This window comes from Pseudomyrmex gracilis, unplaced genomic scaffold, assembly GCF_002006095.1.
Source record: "Pseudomyrmex gracilis isolate BER0280 unplaced genomic scaffold, ASM200609v1 scaffold_49, whole genome shotgun sequence".
In the NCBI taxonomy this organism is placed as follows: Eukaryota; Metazoa; Arthropoda; class Insecta; order Hymenoptera; family Formicidae; genus Pseudomyrmex; species Pseudomyrmex gracilis.
Window position 1 is genome coordinate 633,384 of NW_018020633.1, and position 15,889 is coordinate 649,272.

Genomic DNA, 15,889 nt, shown 5'->3' on the forward strand with positions numbered 1-15,889 from the left:
ATGTAGGAGAAGTCCTCGGCTGTGTAATAGCCTCCAGCGTTCAATATTATTTTGGACGAACACACATTTGCGAACCTTCTTTAGATTAATTTTTAATTAATTCTCCTCGTCGCGCGGGGGGGACGATGTGCTCTTGGGGGATTTAAAACGCCGTACGTTTTAATCGTCAAAGATTCATCTTTTTCTCGAAAAAATTGCACATTTCCCGCTCGCGAACGACATACATCCCGAGTCTTTGAAACTTCGCGCCTATTATACAGTACTATCGCGTAGATTCTTAATTTAACGAACTGTTATCACAAATTCCTCAATATGTTCGCGGGAACACGCGCGAGACGACGCCAGTATAAGCATATCCGGGCGCGAATCAACGTTTTAAAATATAATTACCTTATCCTCCGCGCCACGTACAAATGACACCCGCGATACACACCACGTGCCGCTTTTCACATGTGATGATGATGTGTGAGCGCGCGCGCGCGCGCGCGCACACACACATACGAGCGCACACAGCGCCGCACAATTATTATGTGCACTCGCTACACCTACAATGCAAGCGGGAATCCATTTCGGAGTGGCAATTCGCGCGATACATTATCCAGTCAGCGTCGGCTATACGATTCGTAGTCGTTTCAGCCGCCGTAATAACGCCGACATTTCAACCCTCGCTTCGTAAGGGGGTGACCAGGGGCCGGAGCGGAGGTGGTTTCGCGGTGTCAGCGACAATATTTTCCTTCGACGCGGGGGTACGCGTCATACACCGATACTTTTTTCCCCGTTCTCGCGCGTTTTCTTTCTCTCTCCCTCTCTTTTTCTCTCTGTCTCTCACGTCGGCGCGACGGGCGAAATAACTCATTTCGAGAATGCGTGCCAGCCAGTGGAGGCTGTCGATAGCAGCCACGTCTGGGATACATGACAACGTGTAAACAACGTGGCAGGCGGCCCTGTCAGCCTCGCGTTGTATTTCGAGAGCAGAATGGATGGGAGAATCGCTAACCAGTCGGTCGGTCGCGCCGCCGCGATTTCACGAACGCGTCGAGTATCTTCCCTCGAGAAAGAGAAGAACTCGGGTTGTATATTATAATAAACAATATACGATTAATTCACACGTTAATATATTATTACAGATTATGAAGTTACATAAAATTAAAATCATTACTCGTATAAAATTTGAGACACGATAACAATTAAACAAAAAAAGCATATCAAATTGCAATGATGACGAATCACAAAGAACCGATGACTCTTTGCGGAGTTCTGTGGAAATCTATTATTCCTCGTACTATATACTCTTAATGAGGCAAAAAGACACTCCCGGAGTCATCGGCACAGCTGCATCTGGACTGTTGGCGACTCGGCTTGGCGTTTTATTGAATTAGACGGGAACGAATGAAGAGCTGGTGTATTCGCCATATGTGGCATTCGAAGAGAAGAGTGCATTGCGCTTTGCGAAAAAGTAGCAAGCACAGTTCTCCTCAGGATATACGATACTTCGCGCGAAATTACAGAGTATATCCGCGTGATTGCCGTTGCAGAGTTTGCGCTTTAACGTGTGCGCGGTGTTGTGTTTCAGAAACTTTCATCGATACACACATCCTCCGTATTGCTTTCATAATGCAGAGATTGAAAATAAAAAAAAAAAACTTCAAAAGTTGTAAAATAAAATGTGCGTATTATTGATCGCACATTGCGAGAAAATCGCAGTGAAAATCTGTGTGACTAATTAGCGCGTCCCTTCTTCCGTGTATCCTTCCCCGATCGTGCTCGTCTTCGATTGTCGGCGAAGAAGCGGCATGTACGTCTCGCTCTCGCGAGCCACTCGCATCAATTTAAGTTTTTCTGCCACAAGCACGAAAAAAGGGTGCATGATCTTACGATTGTGTGCGCTCACAAAGCGCCGACGTGCCGCTGAAAACGTTTCGTCGACTTGCTTCTCTGCCGCGCGTTATATCTCCCTCCCCCCCCCCTCCTCTTCTTCTCTTCTCAGCCTCTTTCTCTCTTGTTTCTTCATTCCCCTTAGTTCTCTTGTAACTCTCCTTCTCTTACTTGATTTCACCCCACCATCCCGCGCTTCGCTCCCTTTAACTTCCTCCGTTCCTTCTTTCTCCGTGACGTTTGATGTTTCGCGTTTGTGCCGGTCATTCGGCGCAAAAAGCGCATTATAGACCGTAAATGTTGGGACCAGATGCTGAATTCGTCATCGGCCCCGCTGTTCTCCGGGCCCTTTGGGAATCAGAGAATGGAGGATTATATCCTCTTTCCTCTTCGTTAATCATAATCTCGCGGATAATGTGTGACACGGTCTCTTCTTCATTCTATATTCACGCGTTGCGTTATTGAGCACAATTTCAGTTGTGGTGATTGAAAATATTTTAACTCAAGGGCTTGTGCCCTTTGTGTCCAACACCTTTTGTTATCCGAGTCAGGCACTCATTTCACGCGTCACTAGTACATGACTCGATAATATTCAAATAGTAAGGACAAAGTATTATGGTGTTAGATCAGTTTAACTAACGAGAGAAAGAGAGAGAGAGAGAGAGAGAAAAGTTCTTTTATATATAGAATAGAGAAGTCAGAAATCCAAGAAATAAAGCGAGACGATCTCGTGAATATTCACAGTAGCACGCTTGAAATACACGCTTGAAATATACGTGAACGCGCGTCTGGTTGTAACAGTGCATCAATGCGCAAATAATGACACGACGAAGAAATAAAGACCGTCTTTGCTCGTCTTTCCTGCAGCCGTCAAGAACCAACATCGGGAAGACTTAATTACTCGGCCCTTTCCACACACGCGATCTTACTCATCAGTCCGGAAACCTCGAGTAGCTATATATAAATATACAAGGCAGAGCAAGATAGTAAACAATTATATACGTGTGTTGATGTACATGCTGAGATTTCCGCAATTTATAATTAGCAGCACAGAGACAAATTAAAAGAATTTACATATGTATATTAATAATAATAATAATAATAATAATTAATGTGAATTCGGGACACTGTTGTGAGAATTTGCGCTATTGCGTAATTGTGTATTCTATTATCATTATGGATGTAAAGAGATAAACGTGGAATAAAAAGTACAGCAAGCGTACAGCTAATTGTAAGTACAATTTCGATGAGAAATTCTTGAGAGACAGTTCGATTTGTCCGCGTTAAAGAATTATCCGATCTCAGAGAGTGAGTAATTCCGTAGGCTTGTGTGAACGACGTGATGCAATAAACTAAAAACACACCGATTCGTCCGGCGTTTCCATGTGGGCTGTATGATTGCGCTTTATTATCGCGGAATTTCAGGTCAATTGTTAAATTGATCGGCAATTTTCATTCCAGGAATTGAAATCTTTATCTCCGCCGTCGCCGTGCGCGAGGTCGATGCACGTAGACAATTCGAGCGAGCGGGAAAGATAATCGAAGGGGAGCGAAATAAAAGAGGAAAGAAAGGCAGGCTGAGAGAGAGAAAGAGAGAGAGTGTGTGTGTGTGTGTGAGAGAGAGCTGCGCTCGTAAAAACGGATAATTATTGATGTCTGCCGTTTTATTGCAGCCGCCTGTCGATCATAGCACCGGCAAGAAAGCGGCTCCGCGCGATCATTGCGTGCGGTCTTCGAGCCCGAACGTGTTTGTTGGATTTCTGCGTTACAGTTGCCGATATGATATAGCAATTATTTACAATGAAATTATCCACCGCGCGCTCTCTTGCTATAAACATACAATTTCACACGTTCATTTATTTTTATTTTATTATTGTAATTAATAGTGATTACTTTCTCTCTACAACATTTCGGTTATTTTCGATATTATTTATTACGTTTTGTGTGTTAGTGGTAGATTCGAAAAAACTGTGGAGAGAACGCCAATATAATTACGCGAAACGTCAGCTAAGAACCATAACCGGAAACGTTTCCGCTTTTGCATCGGCGATTAACAGAAATCACGATGTTGCTAGTGATAGAAAGCGAGATCAAAAGAGGGATGCGTTCATAGGAGCAAATTAGAGGGTGGTTCGGATTGGAGTGGAGCCGGCGCGTTTGACGTCGAATGGCGTCGAGAAGCGACGGGACTCAGGGGCTGAACAAATGAAATGAAATGTTGTTGCTTTCTGCGCCGAGAACGAGAACGATAATAGAGAAAGAGAGATTGTTTGTCGTTGCACCCTTCCATCCGCCTCATAGCGGCGCTATTCTCAGTTAGACTGCTTATTTGCCTAATTGCGTGACGCGCCCGATAAATTTCTACAAATCGACGCTTTGTTTTGCAAATTTTGTCCTCGTACGAACACCCAACTTGTGCAAACTCCGAATTTGCCCGAGAGATTATCAAAACAAAGGACGCGACGTCTGATTCGTCGAATCTCAAATTATCCTTTGCTCGAAAAAGAGGGTCACTACATACCCCATTGTGTAATAATCGAATAATTTGACATTACACACACACACACACACACGTACTGTGTATTATTTTTCTTTCTCAGACACGATGTTCTATTGTTATTTTTCGAATTCATTATAATACTATCTTCTTTAGAATTGCACGCGCGTGCGCATTTTTCGACGCGCTCATTAATCGTTAATGATCTACCTAGAGATTGCCACAGAGAGAAAATTATCGCGTTCAGTCAGTTTTAAATAACGCCCTACGTCTCCTTTTTTTTTTTTTTTTTTGTGCGCGCGCCTTTCGAGAAACGAACGGCGCATTGTACAGCGATAAGATCCGTCCGCAGAAAAGACGATCCGTGTGTCCTCTTGTGTGATCCCCAACTTGCGGCTCGTTAGCGAATCGGGATCAATGGGTTCGTCTCGCGTAATTTTTATATAGGATTTCATAACAACGCGGGGGGCGCATCGGGCGCGCGACGATATCGGGAGCATAGGGATCGGTGAAGTGGCGCGCCTTGGGTAGTCGTCTTGTTAAAAGTAGCCCGCCTCATTGCCTCCAATATCTGGTAAGTACTGCTCTTTTGTGAGGGCACCGCGCTCGAGAACCAAGCATCTCAATAGCCACTCAAACCACCCGCAACGCCATATTGTCACATGGATGTACATAAACCGGGTTGCACACGTGTCTCCACTCGCGGATCTGTAACATGTAGGTAGGTATGTACACACGATCCCTTCTAACGTCTCTCTCGACCGACTATCAAAACTTTTTATTATTACCCGTCAAAGTTACGGCATAATCTTTGCGCGCCAACACAATCTCCGCGAGTTGTGTGTGCAAGCTATTTTGTGCTTCGTGACATGAAAGCGCGTTTTAAAGTATTTGAATAAATTTCAAAATATCGACGTGTTGTTTTTGTCAACAAAAACAAAATAATAATAATAAAAAGCAAAGTTTGGAGCTCTCGAGCTCTGTTCTGCGAAGATCGCGAAGAAAGAAACCATCTTTGTGTCCGTAGTCCGGGATTATGACGTCGAGTTAACGAGGCCGTGGCTTTTCCGACGCCCGGGGCTACTTATTTCGCATATCAGACACAAGCCTGAATGTGTAACGTTTTCTATACGGAGGGCGCGAGCAGACACCGGCCAACACCTCAAGGCAATTGCGACCGCGTATAAAAACGTAAAATATCGCGGGTGTTTTCTTATCACTCGCTCGGTCATATGTAAAAACGAATAAAATCTCGGTAAGTTGCGCCAGGGGATCGCGCGGCAGTCGCTCCGGGCGCATCTGTCGGTCGAATCTGATTCCGTACGTTTTTAGCATACAAGCCGGGGATAAATCGCTGCGCGCGCCCAAGTTTGTATCTAACGCTATATTTTGTTCTTCGATATACGCTAACATAAGTCGAATATTACAGACAGATATCGAAGTAAGATAAGAAACGTGTATAACGTTGTTGCTGTGACAACAACTTGCGAGAAAAAGATGAAAGAAGCAAAGTACCAAATCTCAGAAAAAAGATGAACAAAAAAGAATATATCAAGGACGAACCAAAGAGGAAGAATTCGAACACGCGGGAGGGAGAAGAGAAAAGCACGTAGCGTGAGAAACCGGCGTCGAACAATAAGCAATAATAGGTAATGCAATTCAAAGTGAAGACTGGCAATACTCCGAAGCCGACGGGGTGGTTACAATGCCGGGAAATGCAAGACAGACATTTCCTGCGAAACGCGGCGGCAGCGACGGCGAGGGAGAAAGAGAGAGAGAGAGAGAGAGAGAGAGAGAGAGAGAGAGAGAGAACGAGGCGCACAAGGGGTGGTTGAAGAAGAGGGGAGAGCAGAACGGAGACAATCATACAATACGGGGACGTTCAGGTAGTCTATTGCATATTTGCCTTTACGCAATTCTCTACTCGCACAAACGCTTCGCCCGCGATATTACGTAATCGCGATTTATCCAGTGCGACGCGACGCGGGTGCAGTCATCGTCCGGACGCGCGTTGCTGTATTTAATCCGGGGGTATACCTGTACACAACGATGAAGCGCTGCGTATAACCGCGAATACCTTGCCTCCTATCCGTGGAATAACAGCGAGCAAATTGCAATGTCGCGTATTCTTTATACACACCGAGAAACTGATGAAATAAAAAAAATTTATAACTGATTAAATGGTACAAACAAGATGTAAATTGATTTGTATTTTAATATCAATCAAAAATTGTGTGCAATTTAATTGTGTCGCGAAAAAGTTGAACGAATTGCCCGCGCGCGCAACGTTTCTTATAAAATCTCCTCCTATATCCGGGTTGGCGCGTGAATCTTGTCGGTGAGATGTGATGGGATAATCTTGGAGCGGAGGAGGGCACAAGGACATAGTAGATGAAATCGTTTGTTCTAATATCGCGGGTCCGCAACCCCCTCCCGAAGCTCGAAGATGGAAGTTCGTCCGTTGGAAATTGTCCGGGTGACGTTGCAAATGGGACGATTCTACCCCGGGTGTTCTTGTATTTTTACCGAGACACGTGCACGTGTTTTCAGCATCTACGTTACGTTGTTTTCTCACCTCGAAATCCCGTGAGGGGTTAATTTTTAAGATACCGTTCGACGTTGACAAAAGCGGTCATATTGAAGTTGAAAAGTCGCGAAACTGCTATATTTTTGTACGGGCAAGGAATTGTTTTTTTTCTTTTTTTTTTTTTTGAAGAGAATACAAGAGAATATTAATCTTTGTGCGTGAAAAGTATTTTTATCTCTCGTATAATAATTAATATATACATATCTATCTTCTCAATTCTTTAAACTAATTATTAGAGATTTACATTATTCTTGACGCAATACGTAGAAAAAAGTTCTTCCATTTGTATTGAAACTCTTTTTATCAAATCCTTGTTCTTGCGCCGAATCTGTCTTCGCTTCACGTAGCAAGGTTTCCACGGAGAAACTCGAGGCGAAACGTCATCGGTCTAACTCAGAAGGCAAATGACACGAGAAATATAATCCATGCCACCCCGGACTTTGAACCCAAGCGAACTTCTTACCCTTCCCACTAGACATCGTTATAACTCCTTACAGGCTCGGCCTCACCTACCCCCCGACCCGCGCTTTCCCCTTTCGTCTACGTCAATCCCAGAGAAAGCTGGGCATTGTCGCGTCGAAATTGTGCGTAACTACGACAATAGTTCGGCAGGATTGAGCGAAATTAATGAAAACTCTCGCGCGAGTTCTACGGAAGAAGGGGTGAAGAAAGGGATGGGACCTCCGCAGAAACAGATATTCCGACCGTGGAAGAAGGGGCAGAGATCGGCTAATCGTGACAAATACTGATCCGGGATTGCCGAATTATAAACTAATGTCTCGGGGAAACTTCGGTCCCCGGAATAAGTTTCTTCCCCTTTACCACCAAACGTTCGCTCAATCTTCAGACAAGATGTATATCATAAATCGACTATTCCGAATTTTTTGTTTGCACTTTTGCAATACTTCGCGTAATTAAAACAATAATACATTTTTAATGTTTACAAAAAATATTATTAGATTATTTTATTTTTTTTATCTTAATATAAATAAAATATGCGGTAAAGGTATTTATCAAAGAGAAATTATTTTCGTTAACGTAGAAGAATCAATATTTTTTTATAATGTGTAAATACACATAAAAGCGTATTGCGAACAAACACTAGGTGTGGATATTGCATCGGTGCAATTTTGACCGGCGAGCCAAAGGGATGATTTCGCCATCTTCATATCTCTCGCGGGCGGACGTGTAAAGGATAACGGAAAGAGGGTGGTTGATGGTGAAGTTAGAGGGTGAACGTGAGTAGGCGGAGACGGGCGGCAATGTTCCAGCCCGGCCAAGAGAGAAAGGAAATTGGATGATATTTCCCGCAACGATCAAATCTTATTGCCAATTGAAAGAGGAAAGTTCGCGGTACATTTACCCCGAGAAATCACCGGCGACGAAGAGGTGAGCTAGCGAAAATGGCCGCCGCGATCTGCCATTTCACGAACCGTTCCTGGTCATTTTCATCGAGATAACAAGCTGGCCTACGCAAGAAAGTAATATAAGAGAATAATTACGCGAATTGATATTCTTACGAATACAAATAACAGAACGAATTTACGCTGCAGATATAATTTGCAGATATAATTTGCAACTGTACCAATGCCTCGTTTTCTTTTTCACATAAAAAAAAAGTGTTTTTCCTTACTAATAGCATCGGAACTATTGCCGGAAGTAATTGTAGCACCGTTTCGCGGCAGATTGCAATCTCACGCTGATTGTGTGTGAATGACTTCCTTTCATTTATTCGCATTCCCCTTTTATCACATCGCACATTCCGCGTAATATATCACAAAAACGACGAGATCGCGATCCATTCCAATTTCGATATCTCCCTTCTCATAATTTCATCTATCAATATCCGCGCGAAAGGACGGACCAGACGCTTTCGCGGGAAGATCACGTTTGGGAATGGGATGGGTCGAGTAATGAGAGGACGAAAAGCGTCAGCGGCATCTAATGTCAGAAATTATAGCATATTGGCAATAAAATCCGAAGCGGGGAGTTCGCCCTTGTGTATGAGTGGGCTCAACACTCGGTTTCCGCTACTGTTTGGGGGCGGTTCGCTTATTGTAACGAATGTCGAAACCACGTTTTGCTATTACACACGATCTTGTCTCGAGGGAACGCCTGATGATAGCGTTAATATTCCCAATCGATAATCGCGCTCTACTGCCTCGTACAAGATCATAGTTCTATAACAAGATATCGACGTGACGTTTTGTAATATTTTATAAGTATAACATACGAAGAGACGTTTGTGTAACTTTACAGATTGTATTTTTTTATAAAATAATTTCACGTAAAATTAAGTGAAGTCTTTTGTTACAAACGTTTGTGTAAAAGAAAAAACGACACAGTACAATCAATTAAATTATAACGCTTGAAACGTGCAAGTTTTTCTGTTATACATCTAACAACAGATATATGACACGTCTGTGATCATTACATAAACAATGCAACACTTGTTTCAACGCATTTGACAATTACGTAAGTCACAACACTTCACACACACATAAAATAGAAATAAAACAAAAATATTTAAATAAATGTCAAAATAGAAGTCACAAGTTATTTTAAAACTCACGCGTAATCAAACAAATATGTACAACAATTATCATTACACATTATTAATTATTGCTATATGTTGTTCATTCGGATTCTGGATCACTGTTTGAATTTCTGAAAAGTTGCGAGAGTGTTGGTTTTGTAACTTCTATTTTTCTGATTTCTATCCAGTCGAATTCTTTCCTCTTCTTATTCGACGACTTCAGATCGAAGTACAGTTCTAACTCGAGATGATTAGTTTCACACACAAAAGGTAGGGTCAACGTTACATTTCTATCCTAAAAATTGTGAACAAATAACGTAAAAATCATTGCATATTTCAAAATTGTCCGTAAAATTAAACTTATTTCAAGTTTATATAAATCTCAAATGATTCATCTAGCGTTTTATTACTTTGTAGGTTTTATAGATTGAAACAAACCTGACACGAATCGTTAATGATTTTGCTATCGGCGTCATCTTTGTCGTCGAAAGAGGTTGTGAAATTTTCACTTGAAGCTGACGATACGTTTACCACCTCCGATCTAGCGTCTTTAGATGTTGAACACACGCCATTTGCCAAACTACAGTTCGATTCGCGTACTTTTAAAGGTTCTCGCGACTGTCTTTCATTCTCGTTTGATGCAATTTTCCCAGAATCGATAATTTCGCATATCGCGTTATTTTTAATGAGAAATTCTTCCGAACTGTTTGCAACAGTTTTGTTGTGCTTGATCTTCTCTTCAATTTCTTTTCGAAGATCGTTAGTTAAAATCTCATGTTTTTGTATCGCAACGTCTCTGTCACTTGTAAGCAGAGCTATTTCCAATTCTTTGTGTTGCAATTGCATCCTCAAACTAGTTATCTCATCCCTACTGTCGTCGTAGATCTTACATATTTTATTCAAAAACTTTGTATTATTTTCGTAATCCGATAACCAAGATCTGAGATCGTCAATTTCCATCTTCATGACGTTCTCAATATTTTTGCGCAGATCTTTGCAACATTGCAGATCAGTCTTAATCAAACTGATACTCTCAACAGCCTCGGCAACTTGATCATTTAAATTTCTGACCTTTACACCGTTTGTCGTGTTCGAATCTGTTATACCGCGTACTTGACTTTTCAATGAAATAACCTCGCTTCCTCTTTCCGCCAGTTTTATCGTTAATCTCTTTAATTTCTCTTCGAGATTGAGCTGGTCCTCCGTACATTCACACAACCGTTTGTAAAGATTGTTCCTGTCCCTTTGCCATCTGCTCACAATGATCTCGAAGTCGCGTATCTTCTCGAATAACTCGTAGCCTTTTGAGAATCCGTCTCGCATTTGAGCAATCTTTTCTTCAAGCTCGTTTATCCGCAAACTTTTCCGCAGCAATTTTTCCTCCAAACTTTCAATTCTTGGCAAATGCTCATTTAAACATTTACCAGACGCCTTATCTAATTGATCGCGCATCAACGATATTTTATTTTCGAAGAAGTTGAAGTCCACGTAACTTTCCAAGCGCTTGAAAGTCCGATTTTTATTTTCTTCCTTACTTCTTAATTTACTAGTTAATTCACTGAGTTCGTACATTTCCATTTTGTCCTTCGCCTCGGGCAAATCGTTAGTTTTACAGATCGCAATTTTTTTCTTCTCCTCCTCGGTTAGTTTCAACACATCTTCCTTGTGCATTAACTCGCATTCGTGCCGAATGATATTGCGCTCGTTCACACAAGCCGCCTCATTTAACGCGGAAATCACATCCCCGATAGTTTCCAGATTTTGAGATAATTCGTCAATGTGCGATGTCTCTTTGTGATTCTGTCGCTTCGAGTTCGCGCAATCCGTCGTCTCGCGTCGTACAACGTTGCTTTCCTCCGTCGTAATACGGCTATCATTCTCGACGAAGCAAGTCTGCGTGCACTTGTCTTCATTCTCGCGGATATTCGTACTGTCACTTACGCTGGTAGACCTTCCGTCTCGTAATCCACTGCTCACACCCGAATCATCTTTGCTGCTTCTGTCGCTCGATCTGGAAATTACGCTGCAATCCACGCTGCTTTCGAAGAAACTTTTGCGATCGATATCGGATATATTCAGAAACGTTTTCTTCGTTGATTCCGCGACGAGTTGATTCTGCGACGGAAATAACGTTGAAACGTTCAGCCATTCGTCGAGTTTGTCCGCGACACTTTTATTTTGCGGATCACGTTCTTGAACTTTGGTAAATTGTTTTTCTTGAATCTCTGTTTGAAGCTTTAGCGCGACGATACAAGCGTCTTTGCGCGTTAGCTCTTTCTCCAACTCCGTTATCTTCATCAGAGCGTTGTCGAGAAGATTCTGCGATTTTGGCAATTCCCGGTTCGTTGCAGCGTCCTCGGCGTCTTTGTTCTTTATCGCGCCGATATATTTGTTCATTTCTTCGAGCGTTTTCTCGGTTCTCTTCAGTTTCTCGTCCATCAGTCGTTCCAGATTGTTCACAAGACACTCGGCGTCATCGTCGATGTTCCCACTGTTGCCGCCCCACTTGCGAATTCCGGCTTGCGTGAACTGTCGAAACTTTTTCAATTCGTCAGTTATCAGCGCCAATTCGAAGCAGCATTTGTTCCTTTCACAAAGAATCGCTTTGTTCTCCTTTCTCAGTTTCTTCACCGCGTCCTTCAAAACCAGTACCTCGGACGTGACCTGCGTATTTTCCGCCCCAAGTTCCGCATGAAGCGTGCGATTATTCTCAATATAATCGTCGCCGTCTTCCCGCTTTCTCTTCTTGCGCCTTATCAAGTTATCGATGCGCTCCTCGTAGAAGTCCTCGATCTGTTTAACCGACCATTTCAGCAGATCGCGCTCTTCGTTTTCGATTTGCTTGGCATGATCCTTGTAAGTCGCTTCCAAATCCTGAATCACGCGTGAGTAATGATCGGCCAGTTCTTGTCGAATTGCGTACTCGCGATTTAAAATATCGCTTTTTGTCGCTTTCAATTCTTTCGTCAGTCTCGTGTTCTCCTCTTGCAGATTTTTATACGCCGCCGAATCAACGCGACCAGACGTCTCCGCGGTTTCCGCTAATAAACAACGAGTTTGATGAACGGACGGTGGCGTAATGACGTCACTATCTGCATTCAGGACGCGATTGTCGACTTCGCACGATCGTTCGCGTCTCCCGTGAACGTCGATCAGCAGCTTGCGAACTGTAGCGCAAAACGCAAACGTATTTTGTACTTCGCCATTGAGAAGATTAGACGTAAAAGCGACGTTTACGATAAAGCTCAAACTCTCCTGTCCCGAAAGTGCGCGTTGAAATATTCTCGTCAACTTGGAATCGCGAAAAGGCGCTACCCGATTCTGACTCACAGCCTTGAGACACCTACCGAGCACCAGCAGGCTATTATTGATGTTACTCGCTTCGCGCGTTTGCGATCTTTCTTGATGCGTTTTGAACTGCGTGGAACCGGCCAGGTCGCAAAAAGCGAGAGTGCTGAGTACTACGTCGTCCGGCGCGCGATTCTTCTGGTATCTCAGCAACGTCATCGTGAAAATTGTATGCGATCGAGAGCTCTTCGGGTTCGACGGCGTCGCAGCGGTGCTCATTCTCGACTGGCCGGCCAGAACGATCTGACACGCTTCAAGCGCGGTGATGACGTGCACCCTCCGCAAACTACAAACATAAGATCGTCCTTCGCTGTTTGCGGTTAATCTCAACGGGGAGTGTTCTTCCGTGTCGTCCAACAGATCGTAAATGTTTCCGTTGTAAATCTCCGCGAAGGACACCCACACGGCGTACATCGACTCGCCGTGGCACTCCTCCTCGGGATCCGCATTCTCCGGTTCTAAGTTGTTCAGAGATCTCCTGGCCTCCGCGTATATCTGGTTTACGTCCATCGATCGCAACACCCGCGTCTTCCATCGCGTTTCTTCGGTTTGCGCGGTCTCGTCGAGCCAGATCACGGTGTTTCGACACGTGGGCTTGTACCAGGGCGTTAGGGTGCAGTTTATCGTCGAAAATACGAGCTCGATACTGCGCGGTATTATGCCGGGCGACGCGGACGTGCCGAACAGCGTGTAAGTCTTTCCGGAATCCCTCGTGCCGTAAGTCATGATGGTCGAACTTTTGCCGTCGAGCAACTGCGCGACCCGATGTTTTATGGATCTCTCGAACATCTCCGCTTGCGAAGTTTCTGATCCGAAGATCTTCGTAAAAACGTGTCGTCTGCTGGTGACTTCGCTCGATTTTGCGGATTTCGAGTTACGAATGTTATTCTCGAACGACGGAAATTTCGTCGAGATAGTTGTCTCGGTGAGTATATTGTAAACGTTGTCTTCTTTGACTACTGGTTTTATTCTCAGGTACATCTGAACCGTCGAATTGGAGATCTTGCGAGTGTGCAAAGGTATTGGTTCGATATCCACACAACATTCGATCTTCTTGGTGCATTGCGGCGAAAGGCATTGGCTCGTCTCGGTATCACGAGTGTGTTTGGTTTTGGCGAAGGAATTTCTCCTCGAGGAAGTTTTTCCGATTGGTGTCATATTAAATTTCAATGTACGTTCAAATTTACAACAAAGCGATTATTGTTACGTGGTTGGTGTTCTAAATTTCACAATTTGATTACTGACGATAGAGGTTACTTCTCATGTTTATGTTTTTACTTTGTTTCCTGAAATATTTTTAAAAAACGTATTTTGTATTATTTAAACATTTGCATATAGAAGTTTTTGCTTACTGTGAAATCATTGATACGTTTCAAGATTTTGATACGTTTCTTTGACTATTTCCGCGTGATATATCCTCAATTTTACAACACAATTCACACACAAGTCTGCTGTGACTTTCGATATTTGCTGCGCTGTGATTCAATTCGCACAGCAATTGAAACTGTATTCAGATGTAATAAAATAAACATACGTACACATGTGCAAATTCACATATGTTGTGTTGACAATGTACAAAATATTTTACACTGTGTTTTACAAGCAAAAATGGAGGTTTAAGAAAGACTATTTATATACATATAGAGGTACAACGATTATATATATATATATATAAAAGAATGTAACAAAATCACCCTATGAACATCTAACTCACCAAGAGACACGTTTTCTTTTTCGAACGCATTCATCTGTCGCCAAAGCGTAGTCTAACGAACAAATACAGACTTGTAGAAATTCGGCGATGGTAAAATATGCGAGAAAAAGAGAAAGAGAGAGAGAGAGAGGGAGAGAAAAGAGAGCGAGATAGGTTGGCGCGACGACGTCGGGAAGGAGAGATCCACCCGCGCGACCGCCTCGAAATATCTTCAAAGACAGGCAGCAAGCAGCAATTTATACGCGTGTCGCTCGGCTCATTAAACGCAGCCAATCAAAGCCGAAGCTAATAGCAGCCGCGGCGCATTGCGGCTTCTCGTTCCCCGCACCACCGAGATGGGCCGCGTGATGCGCGAAATCCGCCGTAATCTCGGCATCGGAATCGGTATCGCGGGCACAAGTCGACCACTGTGCTTCGTGCACCGGCCTGACCGCCGAATGCGGTCCGAGCGCCGTTGGATCGGCGGTGCCTTTCAAGCCACAATCGACCCCTTGTATCGACAGTGCGACGGCCCTTCCGCCGCCAAAGCGGTCCTTCTGCCGGGATTTCGCTTTTCGTCTTAGCCGACTCTCCCTCGGGTGTATATATCGCTTCATCGCACGCGCGCGTCTTCGACCGTGTCTCTCGTGCCGGATTAAAGTTCGCCGCTGCGCCACATCCGCATCCTCGGTGGTCCTTTACACGTAATTAATAATTAACACACACGTCCGTATTTTTCAATTATTAAAAATAGCGCGATAAATAACACAAATTGTGGAAATCAAGTTACAAAATTATAAACTTGAAAGGCAAATCGTGCCTCTTATACGCGAAATTCATACGATTGAGAAGTGAGGAGTTTTTGAAGACACGTGACTAAAGTAAAGTCACGTGTTGTTTTTTATTGTGATATTATAATAATATATTTTGTTATTATTGACTTATACATTCATTTCATATATGAAATAAAATTCACGTACGAAGTTTTGTTCATTTGTTTTTTATTTTGTTTTTTTCGCGTTGCGATGTTGCGTGATAGAAGCATGTTCGAACGAACTTGCGAGGAAACTCGAATCGCGGCATCGTGTATCGAGAGACGAAACTTTGGCCAAGCCATAACAGGGACTCGAGGGATCTTAAGTATTTACGTCATAATAGACACATCACTTTTGATCTACGGCGTAACTCGCGATACGGTCCAACGTGCCGCTCGTAAAAACCTCGAAGAGAAAAGAAAAGAAGAAGAAGAAGAAGATGGGAGAGTGGGAAAGAACAAGAAGCGAGGGGTGGTCCTTTCTCCTTTACGGCGAGAAGGAGAACGCGCGAACGCCAATATATAGGCGCGCTCGTATA

At 43.4% G+C, this 15,889-nt stretch overlaps 1 protein-coding gene across 1 annotated transcript; it reads right to left on the minus strand.

Annotated features, from left to right (window-relative positions):
• Positions 1 to 9,279: 9,279 nt before the first annotated feature.
• On the minus strand, positions 9,280 to 14,278 carry LOC109853500 (kinesin-like protein KIF20A). Its single transcript, XM_020425687.1, has 3 exons — positions 14,196 to 14,278; positions 9,934 to 14,129; positions 9,280 to 9,790 (listed from the first exon to the last, which is right to left on the minus strand). The coding sequence occupies exons 2-3, from the start codon at positions 13,999 to 14,001 to the stop codon at positions 9,596 to 9,598; spliced, it is 4,263 nt and encodes a 1,420-aa protein (XP_020281276.1). The 5' UTR covers positions 14,002 to 14,129; positions 14,196 to 14,278; the 3' UTR covers positions 9,280 to 9,595.
• Positions 14,279 to 15,889: the final 1,611 nt, after the last annotated feature.